At 46.6% G+C, this 18,108-nt stretch overlaps 1 protein-coding gene across 2 annotated transcripts in view; it reads left to right on the forward strand.

Moving 5' to 3' along the window:
- Positions 1 to 18,108, forward strand: part of NR6A1 (nuclear receptor subfamily 6, group A, member 1) — a 108,858-nt gene that overhangs the window by 56,753 nt on the left and 33,997 nt on the right. Inside the window, exons 3-9 of one of the 2 annotated variants that reach the window (XM_010570710.1) lie at positions 3,103 to 3,158; positions 5,178 to 5,335; positions 6,230 to 6,457; positions 7,178 to 7,432; positions 12,185 to 12,306; positions 14,540 to 14,692; positions 15,705 to 16,331. The exons of the other annotated variant lie outside the window; for it this stretch is intronic. Coding sequence (XP_010569012.1) covers positions 3,103 to 3,158; positions 5,178 to 5,335; positions 6,230 to 6,457; positions 7,178 to 7,432; positions 12,185 to 12,306; positions 14,540 to 14,692; positions 15,705 to 15,793 — 1,061 coding nt within the window. The 3' untranslated portion in view covers positions 15,794 to 16,331. Of the gene's footprint in view, positions 1 to 3,102; positions 3,159 to 5,177; positions 5,336 to 6,229; positions 6,458 to 7,177; positions 7,433 to 12,184; positions 12,307 to 14,539; positions 14,693 to 15,704; positions 16,332 to 18,108 lie in introns of those variants that run through there. 2 annotated transcript variants of the gene reach the window in all.

Here is an 18,108-nt window from a genome sequence, read left to right on the forward strand (position 1 = left end):
CGACCGACCGACTGCCAACCAACCGACCGACCGACCGCCGCTCCTTCTTCCCCCAACAACCGCCCCGGCTTCGGCTCCGCAGAGGACGCAGCAGTCTGCAGGCAGCGACCCAGGGGCGCAGGCGGTTAAGAAGCGTTGTGCTTCACGCCAGGGTGCCCAAATTATTGCGTGATGGAGTCGCAAAGTTACTTCATACTGGGGTCTGAGTACGGTTAGTTCTGAATTCAGGTAAGGCACAGAGCTCAACATGGGAAGGGAAACCAGCTTTGAGGAGACTGACTGTCGTGCAGCCCTGTACAGCTCTTCTGGGGGAGTGCGTCTGTGCTTCGGAACCATACAGGTTCCCCCAAGCCTTTTTTGATGGACCACCAGCAAAAACATTACGACATCTTGTGGCAGATCTTGGCTAGGTTACGCAACTGGCAAGACTTCCAAAAATCCCGTTTGAGAGAAGCATCTTGAATGTACAATGATCTGGGAGATGGGGGAGCTCCATATCCGAGCTGCAAGCAGCAGGGAATAGTGCTGGTCCACGAAGGCTGAGCTCTGCAGCAGAACGTGTTTGTCCCTGCTGATACCCAAGTCAAGCATCGCAGCAGATACCAGGTGGTGCCAAGCACCTCCCAGGGGCTGGGTGGGGGGTTCTTCCATTTAAGCTAGGAACGGTTGTAAGAATTTACAAAAATAAACAAAGTCAGTTTGCGTCCTGTAAGTCTCGCTGTCGGGTGCTATGCCTGCAGGGTCCGGCAAGGCAGTCCGCAAAGCATCGAACCACTGGCCAGCGGAGAACTGCTGGAGCGACGGTGACTGCATCAAGAGTAATGGGGTTCGTTTAACCTCCAGTTGTTGAAAATATCAGCAGTCGTAAAGATAACATGCATGAGCTTGGGTACTGCCTTGGATAGAGCTCTGGTTTAAATGGCACCCACTGCTGCAAGGACCTGCGCAGCCAAACTACAAACTCCTCTTAGTACACAGGGGTTAAAGTGGGTTTGAGTGGCGAGCGCAAGAGTTCCTGCGAAGCGTTGCCCTCAGCAGTGGCTGGCAACCGTTGCCAGTTTGGCAGGCAGCTCATCAGACCAGTTCAGCAGGGAGGGCAGCTCTGCTGGGGCGATGGGAGCTGGAGCACAGAGTAAAGACCAGCCTGGTGACAACCAGCGTTGTCTCCGTGGTTAAGAACTGTAAACTCTGCAGAGGCAGATTTTCCAAGGCGTTCTATAAAATGATGTGGACGTAGAAAAGGAAGATGTAAGCTAATGTCTGCTATAATTACACTTTGAAATCAAAAGACCAAGACAATTTATGTCCATGGCTTGTAATGGAATTAGCCGAGGAGCCTTTGGAATCACAATTAGCAATAAAATATCTTGGAAAACTAGAGAAGTTCCCCCCAAATTGGAAAACTCTTACTGTAGTTCCATTAAGTTAAAAAAACCTAAAGGGAGTAACAGAGAGCTTAGTTTTACATCAGTCACATTTTTTTAATGAGAAATTAATGTTTTTTGGAATGAGCTTTCATAGAAAATAAACAGCTTTGTTTGTTAAAATGAGCTTATTGTCTTGCTATATCTTAAGAGATTTGTGTGATGTAGAAGGTAACCATAATTGTTTGTGGCTTCTCCAGTGTGCTTAAATGAATGCTATCTGGCATTTTAAATAAAAATACTTGCTCTTCTGTGGAGGTGATAGAGTTTGCGTTAGAAGGATTAAAACTGTATTGCTGATTTCGTAACGTGGTGTTGTAAGGTGCCACAGGGATCGCTGTGCTGCTGGTCACGGACTGCTGGAGTTGTAAATCATCAGGACACTTTTGCGTAGTGATTTGCCTTGCTTGACTCGGTGGTTTTAATTCAGGAAAACACAGTTTAGGTCCAGGTGCAGGGTGTGCATAGCTCTGCCTTGCTACAATTGCCTTAGCTGAACCTGCGTCTGTAATCCCTGAGTTGCAAGTGCAGCACCGAGGCAGATGAGGATGATTTGAGCTGCAGATATTTAAAATCAAGCAGCAGCGTGCCTTTTCTGGTACAGAAATTTTTCCTTAAATATTGTGTCATTTTCTGCTTCGGGAGGGCCTCCTGCAGCCCCGTGTGCCAAGCAGGGTGAGGCCGGCCGGCAGCAGCAAGGTCACCGCGCAGCTGGGGAGAGCCTCCTGCCAAGTCTGGCCAGGTCGCGGTGGGAAAGAGATTGGGACCTGATAAACAGGGGGACCCGGCCCGGGAGAGGAGGCGCACGAGGAGCAGCGTTGGTCCTCGAACGTTGATGGCTTCTGCAGAGCTGCTCTGCCGACAAAGAGAAAAGCAAAGGGAAGAGGAAGGTAGAGAAGCAGCTCCAGGATAATCTCCTTAATTGGACTTCAGTGAAGCTCCCTGGAAATTGTTTAAAGAGCCTTAAAAATGCAGCTGCTGTATTGAGAAACCAGGCTGCCCTTCTGAAATGGAACTGCATAGCTCGGTCTAGTAACTCGAATTTTAAACAACAGCTTTGCATGCAGCTGGCTGGGTAAAACATCTCCCCTCCATTTTCTGTGATAGCTGTAGGAGATCTGACCGTCTGAAGTGACAGCGGTGTTACTAGTTACCAGTGAAGTGCTTTATCTCTGTGTTGTCGGTAGCACTGCTTGGTGTCTCTCCAGGTGGAGTCTGGCTCGCGGTGGTTCACAGGGCTGTGGGCAGTGGAGTTAGAAACGCCAGCGTTTGCATTTCATTTTCTAGCAGTTGTGGGTATTCATTGCATTATTTCTGGAGGTGAAGTAGGTTTGCTTTCTGTGTGCCATCTCTCAAATTATGCTGGAAGTAACTGTGATAAAGGATTGCTATTCCTTCGTTACCTGTCACTCAAGGATCACATGAAGAAATACTAAACTCTCTGAGTAATGCTTGTAGCCCCATCAATGCGTTTATACCCTTTGGGGTGAGGGTCATGGTGTGTACTGCTTGAGCTTTCCAGTGCCCTGGAAGGCACTGGAGGTTTCTGTGCTTTGGTGAACAAAATGAATCTTTTAAGATACAAAGATTTTTTTCAAAACAGTAGATACCTTCTTATGTATTTCTGGAATACTGAACAGTAGTGTTCCTCACCAAGGTTTGGTTTGTTTTCTTTCAGCAATCAGAGAGGATGGCATGCCCGGAGGCAGAAACAAAAGCATCGGACCTGTCCAGGTGAGCATGTCCGACCGTTTCTCCACAGTTCCCTTCAGCTTTTGCTCTCTTGGCCTCGGCACACAGCTCCTCTCACAGCAGTGGGCTCGGACCGCGGCAGCAGCTCGGCGTGGGATGGGGCTGGGGTTCGTTTGACTGAGCCTTTCTCGGCCCTGCCTCTGCCTTCTGCTGGCGTAGCAGGGTTTTGACTCTCCACAAGTGTAGAATTACGTCATGACCTGTAGATTTGTAAATAAAGTTCGGTGCTTGCTTTTTCCCGGAGGGGACACGGCGCAGTCCCAGGGTGCCTATGTGAATTCACGGGCAGTCTTGCAGCGCTCTGTCCTTTGTGAGCCGCACAAGGACGTCCATCCCTCCACAGCTCCCAGTAAATCTCACAGGCTGCCTGCTGCAATTCCTTCAGTTGTTGCAAGCAGGGCACCCAGTAAATGTCTCGCTGATTGATGGTGCAGCTTGTCTGGAGATGTCTTGTAAAGTGCGAGGTAATTCAGCACAACAGCTTGTACTGCACGTGTGAGAAATGATGGCCATTTCCAGCTCGCTTCTAGAAAAGAGGTCTTTTAAAAGTTTACTATTTATTTTAATAAAATAAAAATAACACTGAAAGAATTTTCTTTGACTCTCTGTGCCTATGAAGAGACTACTCGCCCCAGTCCAAAACCAAACCATGAGAAGCCACCAACCAGATGCCCTGCTTGCTCAGTAAGGTCCTCCATAGCAAACCGAGAAAAGGGCAAGAATTGGACAGTGCGGCCATGCCTGTGGTCAGCATCAGAGAGAGCCTAGCTCAAACAATAAAATCTCTTAGTAATGATAGAACATTTTCTGCTGTTTGCAAACATCATATTTGTAACAGCATTAGTTACTGATTCTTAAAGCCTGCAGGGGTCTATCGAAGAAGAACAAACATTTAATTTCTGGCCAGGTAACAATTTTTACTGCCTCTCTGAGCAATGTAGCTGTAGTAAAACAGCAGGCGTTGCTAGCCAGAGTGGGCCCTTGCTCATCTGAGACTTGCGTGATCGGTCAATGTTGGACCATAGGTCATGCCATCAACTCCATTTCCTGCAGTGAGACTATTTAGCTATTGCACTCTTCAGATGCTGTAGCTGGGTAAGCTTACTGAGTTTTTCTGACACTTTTGCAAGACTGGAATAAACTGTCTAAGCAATGTTTGGCTCTTGAAAACGATGTTCAGAGTTCACTGCACTTTCTTGCAGCATGTTAACTCGAGGTCTTTCTGTATTTTGCAACAACCTCGCTAAGGGACATGCACAGAATTAAAAAAAAAAAAGAGCCCAGAAACTTTTATGTTGTATTTTCCCCACTACTGATGCAACATTTCTCCAGGAGCATACCCAGCTCTTTGTTGAAATTTTATACTTCAGTGAACTAAACTTTTAATTTTTTTCAAGTCTATTTTAACTTCATATATATTACTCTCTAAATACTTGTTTTAAGTATTAGGTGCTTGGTTACTTCTTTGGGTGCCACCTGGTTCTTACCTGGGGAAAAACAAGTGAACAACAATTCCCTGTAAATGTTTTCCTGACTAATTTCATATGTGTCACCTTGCTTCTCTCAATTGCTTTATCAAACTGGAGCCTACCCCACTTTCTGTTTGCCTTTACCTCTGCCGAGTACTGAGTGATGTTCCCAATGAACTGGCCTCTATTACTCCCAGGTTGCTCACTGTGTGACAGTGGCTGATTTATGGCTCGTTGCTGTGTGTATTTGACATTGTCTTTTCATGTGTCCATTCCTGCCTGCTGTGTTATCGTCACTTGAATTGTACTGCAGGCACTGGAGGTCACCGCAATTAGCTGCAAATAGAATTTTTCATGTATGTCGTTAAGTTTAAAGGAAAGGTGTGATATCTACAGGAATGGTGAAGCGTTTCTCCTGGTGCAGGGTGGTTTCAGCTCTGTTGGATGTGGCTGTACGGTCAAGGTGTTCGTGTACCGAGGCTCTGCCTTCTGTTCTCAACTGAAGTAACCATAATGGTCCTGTATTTGACAGATATCAGAGGAAGAGATTGAGAGAATTATGTCTGGGCAAGAATTTGAGGGAGAGGCAAACATGTCATGGAGCAACAACGGAGACAGTGACCATAGTTCCCCTGGAAATGGAGTTTCTGAGAGCAACCAGCCTTCACCCGTTTCTACTCCATCTTCAAGGTGGGAATGACCCCTGGAAGAATTTCGTATTACAGTAATCTTGACTGTCTTTCCCTGAGTGATACTTTGGGTCAATGTAGGAAGAATACACTGTGAGTGCATCTTTGTGTAAACTGTGCATCCTGCAGAACCTTACATTTCTAATTGTGTTTTAAGAAGGACAGCCACTGGATTGAAAAAAATTGAACTGGGAGGTGAAATGGTCATGAGCAAATGAAAAAGAAGGCAATGTTGAGTTAAAATTACATTTAAAATATATCTCTTAATTTGTATTGATATTCTTTTCTGCAGATCATGGGAACTTGATTACCTTTCACTGCTCATTCTGCATAAGCTCTTTTTCTGCACTGTGCTCAGATTTTGAAAATAAATTACTCCATTTAGGTTACTAATTGATTGTGTTATATTAATGTCAGTTACTGCATCAGGAATAGGAGTGCTAGCCTCCTGATGCAGCCTTTGATTGTAAACATGTCGAGAATCTCACACCTGCATTACATCTACTTTCAGTTGCATCTTAAGCTAGGACATATTTGTATTCACTGGCTGCGTAAATACTTAATTTACAGTCCTAAATTTTGGCTGTTTAAGGAAACTGGGATGGAAATGCTTTGTACAGTTGGGTTTTTGTTTTATTCTCCAAATGGCTGCTCAGCAGCAGATCCCGGATCTCCATAAGGGTAACTAGTGCCGAGCCAGGCTCAACATGAGGCAAGTGTAAGGTGTCTGGTCTGCACACTCTCAATTTCCAGAGTAGTGTTTAAATACAAAGGCGTTTCCTGTTCTGATTTTTTCCTCCCTATTTTAATTAACATTTCTGATGGAGCTGGATGCAACATTTTAGTGGATCAAGTGGAATTTTGGGGGTATATTAAAAAGCTTTTTCTTTTCCAGTAGGTCCGTGGAGCTGAATGGATTCGCTGCACTCAGGGATCAGTATATCGGGACGCCGGTGTCCACGCACTATCAGTACCTCCCGCACCTTTTTAGCTATTCTGCTCACTCGGCTCTGATGCCCCCCCAAACGCGCAGCCTGGACCCCCAGTCGCACAGTCTTATCAATCAGTTAGTGTCAGCGGAGGACCTGGAGCCGCTCGGCACACCGATGCTCATTGAGGACGGGTGAGTGTGTGCGGCATGGGGCAAGAGGCTGCCCAGGGCTGCGTGTTCTGGGCTGTCCCTGCATGCACACGTGGCTGCAGCTTGTGCCGCAGGGGCTGCTGACGGCGAGGGGGGTGGCCGGGTGCGCGCGTTCACAGCCTGATCGGCTCGGGGAGCACGTCCCCTGGGAGAAGATGCAGCCATAGTGCAAGCAGCAAAGCGGACTCCGTCCTGTGGGTGGCCTGTGCCCTTGCCTGGGGCTGGAGCTGGCATGCACGGAGCTGGCTGGGGTTCCAGGCTGCATGGGCAGGCTGAGCCTGCATGGGAGCAGGTTTGATGGGTTTCAGCCCTGACACTGCGTTAACTATACAAAAGGCCCAGTAATAAGCATGGAATTAAGCTGGAAAAATACACAAGTGGAAAAAAGCTGGGTAGTCCCTCCGTTGGCAAGAGCTGCAGGGCTGTCTCTGAGGCCGAGCTGCCTCATGCCCAGCAGGCTGGGTGCTGGCCGGGTGGGTGACCCCAGGGGTTGGGGGGGGGCTCCTCTTGCAGCCCCTGGCCAGGCAGGCTGGGTGCTGGCCATCACGGCTCCCACTGCCAGGTGACACTTAGGGCACCGGCACATTTGGCACTCGAACACGAATTCCTGTGGCATTTGCCTTGCTTTTCAAGTGCCTTGTCAGATGATGTCATTCAATGTTGTTAACTGTATTTATGCCTTCATATTAACTGTGCCTGCAGGTATAAAGTGACTCAGGCAGAGCTGTTTGCGTTGTTGTGTCGTCTGGCGGATGAATTGCTTTTCAGGCAGATTGCTTGGATCAAGAAGCTGCCATTCTTCTGCGAACTCTCCATCAAAGACTATACCTGCCTGCTCAGCTCTACGTGGCAGGAGCTAATCCTGCTCTCCTCGCTGACTGTTTACAGCAAGCAGATCTTTGGTGACCTTGCAGACGTCACCTCCAAGTACTCTCCCTCTGACGACGAGCTGCACAGGTGAGATGTTGCGCTGAGCCTGTGGGTAAGGGAGCGAGATCTAGAGATGGAGGAGCAGTCGGGAGAATGGCGGTCGGGTGCGTGTTTCTGGCCCTGTGACCAACTAACCACCTCTTCTGGGATGGGTCACCTCACCTGCTGCTGTTTTCCTTTTCTGTTTTTTAGGGGATGGTTGTTCCAGGCTTAGAAAGTATGCCATGGTTAGTTAGGGTTGAACCAAAACTTCCTTCTGCAGGGGAAGGTGCATAGTGCTGTATGGTGCTTTCTGAAGTTCCCATAGCAATGCTGTCATCCTCCAGCACAGCCCTACAAACTGCCTTTTTTAAGGGGAGAGTAAAACTAAGCAACACTTTGGGTAACCCTGAGATATAGGACGGAAGGTCCTGTTTAAAAACCCTTTGGGCCAGTGGAAAGGTTGTTCACAAAGCTGGTTGTCTGTATTATCAAAGTGTTCATTATTAATTGCTATTTCATTGTTTTGATTACATAAATTTAAAGATGTTGCAACTTAGCTCTTGTTTTTTCCATAGTACATGCTATCTGATGCTCTGAGGAACCTGCCTTTCATTTATCATTTTGGTCAGGGTGTTGTTTTTTGGTTTGGGTGTTTTGTTTTGTAGTCTTGGTGCCAGACAGATCCTCCTTTTGGTAGTAGACTCACAATCTCACAATATTATAGCAGAATAGGTCGGACTTACGGAAACTGCTGCCCACCCTCCCTTTTAACATCTGTCCCGTTTGCGCTCTGCCCTTGCTAGACTTGGCGATTTTGCAAGAGTCACTGGGGTATCTACGCATCCAATGAGCAGAGATTTAAAATACTGCTGTGGTCCTCAGCCATCACAGTATCTAATGGTTCCTTGAGGTTCCTTTGTGTGTCTGTTTCGACAACCAGAGGGGCTGGCTGGCTGAGACCATGGCAGAGGCGAGCGGAGGAGCTGAGAGCTGGACCCAGGTGTCTCATTTCCTGGGGCAGGTTCCTCCGCGGTGCTGTTCCGCCCGGCCATTCATCGTGCATCTGGTGCTGCTCCTGCAAGGAACAGTAAGGGTCATAGAAAACCACAATAACTCTTGTTCTGCATTCAGCCGTCCTTTTGTTCCTGCTGTCCTGGTCAGAGCCTCAAAAGAGAAGTGTTTGTTTCATTTTGAGTTTGCGATAAATACAAGCGAGAGGTAAGAAAACAAGACAAAGGAGGAATCCTCGCCCTTCAGAAACTGGCAATTCAGAGCTGGTTGCCTCGAAAGTCCTCCAGAGAAGATCTGTGCACATGGATGAAAATAGGTGTTCTTGGGAGTGGAATGTTTCTGCAGTCTCTTCTTCTGATACAGCTCTTCAAGTATCATTAATTGTCATTAGTAATGTGGGAAAACGCACACCAAAAAAGCCATTTAGCGGGAAGTTGCACAGATGAGGGGTCTCAGGTTGCGTGGCTCCCTCTCGGTTGTCTTTATGGTAGTTCAGCCATAGCTTGACTGTCTGCTGGCAGCAGTGGGATAGGTCATGGGTGTCAGTCACCCTGTCCAATGCACTCGTGGAAAAGCTCGTCCCTTTGGATTTGTAAGGGGCTCTTATGGAGAGGTGTCCGACTTATGAGTTTCCTCGTAGAGCCCCTGTTTCTTTGCAGAGCTCTGGCATTGATCAGTAATTATTGCAAACCAAAATTCATTAGATCTCAACCGGCTGAAGAAATCTTGCTGAGCTGTGATAATCTGGCACTTTGAGGTTAATTTCTGTTCTTACTTAGCAAAAGGATGGGAGCAACTCTAATGTTTAGGTAGGTGACAAATGAAGGCAGCCCCTGTGTTTTAATCACTTCTAACAACTGGCTAAATGTTCTGTTTGCCTGCTAGATCAAATGTTTTCTTTTATTGTGCTGTTTTTCTGGAGATGAATATGAAATGAATAGATTCCTGACCTCCCCCAGCACTCCTGATAGCGCTTCCCTTCCCCCTCCTCTCCAGCTGATCCCGATAACTCCCAGCCAGAAACTTGCCTGGTGTAAACTGTGAGGAAAAGTGTGTGGAGGAGTCAGTCCTCGAGAAGAAATAGGGCTGTGAAAAACAGAACAGCTTTGTTTGAAAGGGGGAGGAAAGTATGCACAGAAAAGTAAGACAGTTCAACTGCAGGAATGAGAGAAGAGCTCTCCTGGATTTATGAAGTGATGAGTGGCTGGTAAAAATGTGCATGCTCTAAAAACAATTAAACCCAACAGACGACTGAGTGGTCTTTGTGCTCATTAACTTCTTGAGCTTTGCGATCTTGCACCTGCAAGATTTTTAATGTCAGCTTGAGAGCAAGAAAACTTGTACAACTTTAGATTAGCCGACAAGGCTTTCATCACTTACAATATTACTTTCTTGAAGAAGTGACCTGGAGTTCAGATAGCTTGTTTTCACTTCTCTGAGGTCAAACTCCACCATGCATTTTACAAATAACTTTGAAGTAAACAAACACACATGCCAAAATAAGGTATTATTCAGTGAAAAAGGTTCTATTTTTGTTCTATTCAAAGATGGCTTTCTGGCTGTGCTCTTATTCTTTGTGCTGTACAATGCCAGAGTGCAGCTGAAGCATCCCTAAACACTTCTGCCGCACTTCTGAGCATTTTTGCAATATGTGGTTTCTTTGAAACCAGGGGTATTGCTGCAAGATGTGTTCCCGAGGGGGCATTGGCACGTGCGGGTGGTCCTGGGCCATGCCTGTGTACACTGGCAGCCCTCGGTGCCCTCCAGCTCCGCTTCTGCCTGTTGCTTACGCCATGGCTTTTGCATGGTGCACACGTGAGGCGTCACTCCTGAAGAAGCAGCCCGGCCCCTTCTTCAGCAGGAGGACCTCGTTCTGCACCCATGAAATCTACATCAGGCGATTTCCCAGGAGATTTCGGGGAGATTTACATTCCCTCTGCATCGGCGTGCCTTCTCCTGCCCATCTCTGTCACTGGCTTCCCTTGGCGAGTGTGGATGCTCAGGAGAAATGCGCGGCTTGTTTTCAGCAAACGGCACAGATTCAGAAAGAAGCGCGGCTGTGCCTGGTGAGATACTCCAGGGCTGGTACAGATGGTGGATCCAGATCCCAGCGGAGGATCCCTGACAGTCCACACTAGCAGCAGTGCTTTTCTGGGTGGATCTTGATACGCATTTATGAAGTGCAATGAATCCCGCATGTCCTCTTTGAGGGGGAAGGTTTAGAAGGAAAAGGCTTGTGTTCCTTAGACTGCACAATTCAACCTCAGACCATAGCCTGCAGTTTCACTCCCTTTAACATTGGTTATTTGTGGTTTCATGCATATTTTTATTTGTGAGAAGGATTCCAGCCTTCCTGCAGTATGTCTTGCCCCAGAAGCTCTCAGCTGAAGAAAATTAACAAACCATAATGAACAGGCAATAAATACAGCTGTGTGGAAGTACAGTGAGTCACTCCTGGGAGTTTTCGGGAGGTGAGCTTCCTCACCTGTCTGTCAGATAAATGAAGTGTGTGCCACTGTTGTACATGGGTCAGTGTAATTCCTCACTATTTAAATCCAGGCAACTTCCAACAGCACTGTACAGGTATGAGAAATTGGAGGCACTTTTGCTGTTGGAAACGCACTTTGTTCTGGGAGGCAGCGTCTCTGCAGCAGGGTCTGGGGTCCGTGTTCCTGCAGTCCTGTACCACCGGAGCAGCCCTGCTTGGGTGCTGCCCTGTTCAGCTGGTACACTGAAATGTGCTGTGCAGAGCCAAAGCCTGGGGATTGCGCTGATTCTATAGGCAAAGGTTAAAATTAATTTATCAGCTTTGTAGAATGGAGGGGTTTGTTTAAAACCAAAAACTTGGCTATCACGTTGGATGTGTTTGTTGCAAGAGCCAGCATCCCTCTGTAATGTGCTGTAAAGCAGCACCAATCCCGGATTTCTTAGGGTGGGATGCAGGGAGCTGTGCAGCTGTTGGGGACACCTCCAGGCCCCCAAGGATGCGTTGGTGTTTCTGCTGGTGGCCAGTGCAGGTTACGCTGGGTTGCTGCAAATGGTGGAAAGCACAAATTGAAGGAAGGTGCAAGGTGGTGAGGGGCGAAACGCTGCTGGGAGCAGCTTGTCTTCTGAATGGGGGAAAGCACTCCAAGGATTGCTAGAGGTGCTTTTATCCTGCAGAAATACCCATCAGGAGTAAGGCGCAGTGCTGTATAACGTGGCTGTGAGCCGCTCTCTGTCACGGATGGGTGCAGTGCAATACCAGGCAGGAGGGGAATACCTACTGACCCTTGCATCTGGCAGGATGATGGGTGTTTTGCAGGATATTTTCATGCCCTACAAGACAAGTATCACTCCACATTTCTATGAAATCTCATCTCATTCCCCAAACTGCTTAGTTAAACCTCCTGTTAGCCCAGCGAAGTGCAAAGACACAATCCTCATTGAAATCTGGGGACATACAAGCATAGAGAGGCAAAGCAGTGTGCCTACAAGCACACACAAAGTTTTTGCATATTCCTGGCTCCATCAAACCTTTTCCTCTGTCAGAGCAGGCTGGGGATAAACTGAAACACCAAGAGATTTTTTTTTTGCTAAAATATCTGTAGCAGTCAAGTTTGTAACTGAGTCATTTTCCTTCTACTTTAATTTAGTGGTTCCCGCAGACTTCAAGCAGTTTTGATGACAATTTTTTTTAATTCTCTTGGAAGACGTTAAAATCTCTGAAGTTATTTTAATAAGCTTCTTGCCTTCATTGTACAGACTGTGTCCTGTATACGTTGATGTGTGATGTCTATCCTCCAGATTCAGTGAAGAGGGAATGGAGGTGATGGAGCGGTTGATCTACCTCTTTCGCAAATTTAACCAGTTGAAGGTCAGCAACGAGGAGTACGCATGTATGAAAGCCATTAACTTCCTAAATCAAGGTGAGTCGACGAAGAGAAGGTATCGGCCCCGCTGGAGAAATTCTCTGAAACAGTCTGAACAGTCTTTGCTTCCCTGATGAAAAATGGGAGGAAGGGGTCTGAAACCCACAAAGACCCACATGTATGTGTGCAGACCATATGCCGTGCAGAGTGGGACACTTAGGTACGCACATAAAGAAATCCTGGAAGTGAATTAATTCATTTGCACAGCCAACTTTTATTGCCTTTAAATATAGGCACCAGGGACAGTAAGTGTGTCATTTTATATATGTAGCAAGGGTACCAATACCAGAATAAGAACAGAGCAGAGAGGCTGGTGAAACCTTCCTGGATAAGGTTGGGTGAATGATGACTTACCAGCTGCTAACAAACTTTTCATCAGACAAAGATGTGTCATCTAAAAGTATTATTGCTTTAGGTAACTCTTTCGGCAGTTAACTAAATGATACTTTAAAACCAGTTGATTTCCATGGCTTTTTTTTCCTGAAGTAAACGTTGACTATTTGCATAACAACCTTTCAAAGATTCCCAATTAGAAAATGTATTTGCTCATTTTTCTGCTTTAAAGGGTGAATTTGTAAAACCAGTGCTCCTTTTTTTTAGAGCTTTTCTGACTCTTTAAGATATTTACCTTCAGGATATATACTTAGGTCACCTAGCTGGCTTCCTACTTTTCAGATTTCTATACCTAATATTAACTCTTCAAAGTGAAAAGTGATCACGAATGAAGTATTTATGTGCAGGCAATGAATTCTGCCTAAGAAGGGACTGTATGCTCCTGTTGATTAACCAGCATATTAAAGCTGGCAGTGCAGGCTGCTGCAAGACCCTGGCCATTTCAAAATCCGTGCAGAGTAATTCTTCAACATGTGAGAAGATCCTGGTCATTTCCTAACAACAGCAGTGGGCTGAGATAGTTTGGAATAAATTGGTTTTGTTCCTCGGTAGTGCTTGTCCCTGTCTCCAGTCTTGTACGTTGTCTCAATCCATTGCTTGTGGATCCCCTTCCCTTTCCCAGCCGTTTGTTGTGGCCACGTGTCTGTGGGGCCTCGCAGGACATTTCTTCATGTTGTAAATGAAGAAAACTGTTGAGAGGCAAATGCTTAATGGATGGTGTTCAGCTGTAATTTTGGAAATAAATGTCCCCAAAGTCTTTTGTACTGTGAAAGATAGTTGCAGTCTGTAAAAATGTGCTGCAGGCTCTCTCCTCCCCCACTCATTTCCAGGAGGAGATAGTGCTGACGCTTCAATCTGTGCCGGGCTGAGGTTCCGGTTTGCTTCCCTGGGCAGTTTCCTGACAGTGGATAATACACTTCTCGAGCTGTCTCCATTGTTTTCCAAAATGTATTTTCATTAACTTCCTGTCTTCTTTTATTTTTAGTTGAAGTTTGCAATTTTTTATGTGAAATACCTGAGAATTATTTTTAAAAGTCAGCTTTTGGGCAGTAGATAAATGCCTCTTCCGTCAGATGGTTTTACAGTACTCAGCCTGCACCGAGGCTCTGCACCTTCCTTGCTCTACCATGCTGGATCCTTCCCAGGACCCCCAGCAGTGTGCCGATGCCGTTGATCATGCTGAACGGTGACAGTGGGCCTTCCTGCCAGTTTGATAGCTTGGAAACCTCCATTTTTCCTTTGTGTATGTTGCCTGACATTGGCAAAGCTAAATTTAAAAATAACAAGTTGACAAGTTTATAAAGCTTGTATGACATAATTCATAAGCAGATGGGGAGAAATATGATGATACCTTGAATTATAGAGTTGAGCGCTTTCCTCAGCCCAGATGATATAGCTAAAATCAACATGTTTGTGTCTGAGGAAGTATTACGCTGAATCCGCTGTGAGGACTAAACCTTGACATACAGCTGCTTTACACCAGGCAGGCGGGGATTTAAGGTTGCTGGAGCTGTTATCTCCAAGAGCATCCATTGAGCTCTGCAGATGAGCAGCTTAGGACATTAGCTGTTCTCATCCTGGTCTTCCGTGGAAGGAAATCCTGTACCCAGACACGCGTGTAAAGGCGCATCTGCGATGCAGGCACACCGGGAGGGGAGACAGGAGTTTTAGTATTTGTCCAGCTGGGCACTCAAAGCCAGTCTCCAAAGCAGGGACTCAGCTTAGAGTTTTAGCAGTCAGTTTGTCTTTGCTGAAGAAATGGCAATAAGTGCGAGTCTGCTGCTTTTCTAGGATGTTTTCATCATGTTTTCATTACTCTAATTGTATTCGCTTTCAGACATCAGGGGTCTAACTAATGCGTCCCAACTGGAGCAGCTGAATAAGCGGTATTGGTATGTTTGCCAGGACTTCACGGAGTACAAATACCCACACCAACCAAACCGTTTTCCGGATTTAATGATGTGTTTGCCAGAGATACGATATATTGCAGGTAAATTTTTGAGCTCGTCTCCCACTGAGATTGTGTGCAAGTTACGAAATTAGCTTTTAAAAGAAAACTAATTTATAACAGTGAAATTCTTGTTGACTTTGGTGGAGTATGTTTGTGTGGGATCTTTTTCTATCGAAGCTTCTCTCTCACCTTTAAGCCGATCTCCCGTCACCCCTAGCTCACCCAGCCAGACTGGCTCTTTGCAAGTTGTCCCTGTGACACTGGCGGACGTGGCGTTATGTGTCGCTCCCGAGTCCCCTGCTCCCAAGAAGACGTGCCTTGCTCTGACCTGCCACCCTTTAAGTACTTTGGTCAGGTTCTTGTTTTATTTTCCCCCTTGCAATCCCAACTCAGACGCATTTTGTCTCAAAAGGGTGTAATCCTGGCTTGAGTAGTTTTCTCATAAGAAATAGACGGATCCCTGAAATGCCGCTTAATTAGGAGCAGATGATAAGCAGAGTGGCAGGCAGTTCTGCAGTGTAACCCCCAGGTTTCAGCTCATCTGGACCTCTGAAATCCGCAGGTGAATTTTCAAATGTAGTTGTGTCACTAATTAGATCTTACAAGGTCTGGTGTTACTAAAACATTGTTTGTTCCTGAATGTTATGGCAAAGGGAGATACTTGGCTCCCTGTGTCAAGGCTCCATATGCTTCATCCTACTCTGTTGTAACGAACTAGATAATAATCACAGAGTAGCTTTCATAATTTACTCATCGAGATCAACAAGGGAGTTTGAGGAGAGACAGGATTTAGTCTTTCCCAGTTTCTATAAATACTGCTCCATTGTGGAGAAATCATTTTGATCTGACTTTGCCCATTTATTTTGCTTTCGATTCAGTAAATAATAAATCCTGTTGTGTCCAAATGAATATCAAATGTCTAATGTAGCAGTAGGATGATTAACTGTTTCTCTGAGAGGTTCAAGGTAAGACCATCTCCAGTGTTGCTGGCTTAGGTGTCTCTGAAATCTGATTCAGGAGTGGCTGCTAATTCTGGTTTTTTTCTTACCAGGAAAAATGGTGAATGTCCCCCTGGAGCAGCTGCCTCTCCTTTTTAAGGCCGTTCTACATTCCTGCAAGACGAGCGTGAGCAAAGAGTGAGCCCAGCTCACCCCGGCCAGTGCCTTACGCTGCGCCTCAGGCAGGGAGCTGGCTCACCCCGGGAGAGGGGCAAACACGATCCAGGCAGGAGACGGGGCGGTGGGCGTCCCTGCCATTGTAGCAAGAATCTTTTTTGTTTGTTTTTGTTTTTTTACTCTTTTTCCTATATATTTATTTCACGACAGAGTTGAATGTATGATCTTCAACACAATGCACATGGTTCTGTATGAATGCAGCAGATGCATTCTCCAGCGGTTTACAGAATGTGAAGATGTTTAATGTTACAGTGTTTGTTAGGGTTAGTTCTTTTGTATTTGGGGGCTGGGGACCGAGATGACTAAGACTACCTCAAGGAGAAGATGCTGTTCGCGCACTGCTCTTTCCATGATTTGTATCCAAAAGCGTTTGTCATAGAGAGCAAACAGCCTCACTGCACCGACAGAGCTGTTAGTATCCCAAATGGACGATTTTGGAGAAGTGGGTGTTAGAGAAGTGCCAAGCTTTTTTTCTTTAAATATAATAATAACTTTAAAAAGGCAGGGAGTGGAGAAGAAGGAAAAGTCTGTCTAGCCAGTTGGTTTCTTTTCCCCTGGCAGTTTTCAGATGCGGGTGGTAGCTCCTGCAGTTTCCCCGAATCCCGCCCCAGCGGGATCATAGTGCTCCTGAGCTGCGAGGGGCTCGCTGCCCCTGTCCCCTCCTGGGAGCTGCAGGAGTGGGCTCTGCCCCCAACCCCAGCCTGACCAGCTGGCCTCTCACTGTTGCTGCACACCGTCCATTCGACTGAAATTGCGTTGCTGCAGTTGGTAGCAGGCTCCTGGTGTTAACACAAAGGTACTCTTGTTGCTAGAGAACTGCAAGTAATTTCTCGTCACTTCCTTAACATCCATTTTAGGTTCACAAAAGCAGGAAAAACCTACTTAGAGAAGAGGCAGGATTGCCTCTTTTAGTCTATTCCTCCAAGGTGGTATCTGACTACTGAGGAGGCTTCTGCATTGCAGCAATCCCAAGCAGCCTGTTTGTGGGGACAGTTAACGTCCCCTGTGGTTAAATGTGACCTGTGTGACGGGGATAGGGGACTTCAGTGTCCTCTGGCATGGCTTTCTCCGCTGGACTCGGGGAATGCATGATCCATAGTCATATTCTGCCAGGACTGTTCTGCTGCTTGTGGAATCCCTTCTTACCAGGAAGAATGGTATGAATGCTGTACTTGGTAAACTGTTCTGTCCTAGGTGTTGCAAGGCTTGGATTTTCCATCTCGCAACCTCCACACCACTCCACTGCATGGAGAACTGGTTTAATCATAGAATCCTAGAATGGTTTGGGTTGGAAGGGACCTTAAAGATCATCTCGTTCCAACGCCCCTGCCATGGGCAGGGACACCTTCCACGAGACCAGGTTGCTCAAAGCCCCATCCAACCTGGCCTTGAACACTGCCAGGGATGGGGCATCCACAACTTCTCTGGGCAACCTGTTCCAGTGCCTCACCACCCTCACAGGGAAGAACTTCTTCCTTACATCTAATCTACATCTACCCTCTTTCAGTCTAACGCCCTTACCCCTTGTCCTATCACTACATGCCCTTGTAAAAATTCCCTCCCCATCTTTCCTGTAGCCCCCCCGTTCAGGTACTGGAAGGCCGCTATAAGGTCTCCCTGGAGCCTTCTCTTCTCCAGGCTGAACAACCCCAACTCTCTCAGCCTGTCCTCACAGGAGAGGGGCTCCAGCCCCCTGATCATCTTCATGGCCCTCCTCTGGACTCGCTCCAACAGGTCTGTGTCCTTCTTATGCTGGGGGGCCCAGAGCTGTTAAGGACAACTGGTTAGCTGTTTGAGTAACTGCTAAGTGCTGGTGTTTATCTAAACTTGGGTATTCTCATGAGTAACCTCATGGCTTCCTGCTCACGGTGGTGATGGAGAGGTTGGATGAGATGCTCTTGTTCTTATCTCCTTCATTAAGAATTAACATTCGGAGACTCAGTAGCTCTCCTAGGCAGCTGTGTTGCCCTGGCTAGATTTCCTTCCCTGTGTCCTTAGATATGAATCTGATGTTTATGTAGCAAGAGGGTTCATCAACAAGTGTTTGAATGCTGTTTTAAAAATATTTTGGGAAACAACTTCTGTTCCTTCAGGGTAGGAGGGACCGGTTGCTACCTTTTTGTCTTGTCCTGATGTCAGCTGTGTGGCACAAAGTGAGTACTGTGCAGAGGTACGGGAGCTGCTGAGAGATGAATGTGATGGTGAACAGGAGAAAAATCTCATTCACCACAGTCGTCTTTCCTTCCCCTTCACCCAGCGGGTGCTCCCTCGGTTGCAGCC

This window comes from Haliaeetus leucocephalus, unplaced genomic scaffold (genome assembly GCF_000737465.1).
Source record: "Haliaeetus leucocephalus isolate CR32 unplaced genomic scaffold, Haliaeetus_leucocephalus-4.0 Scaffold306, whole genome shotgun sequence".
Taxonomy (NCBI): domain Eukaryota; kingdom Metazoa; phylum Chordata; class Aves; order Accipitriformes; family Accipitridae; genus Haliaeetus; species Haliaeetus leucocephalus.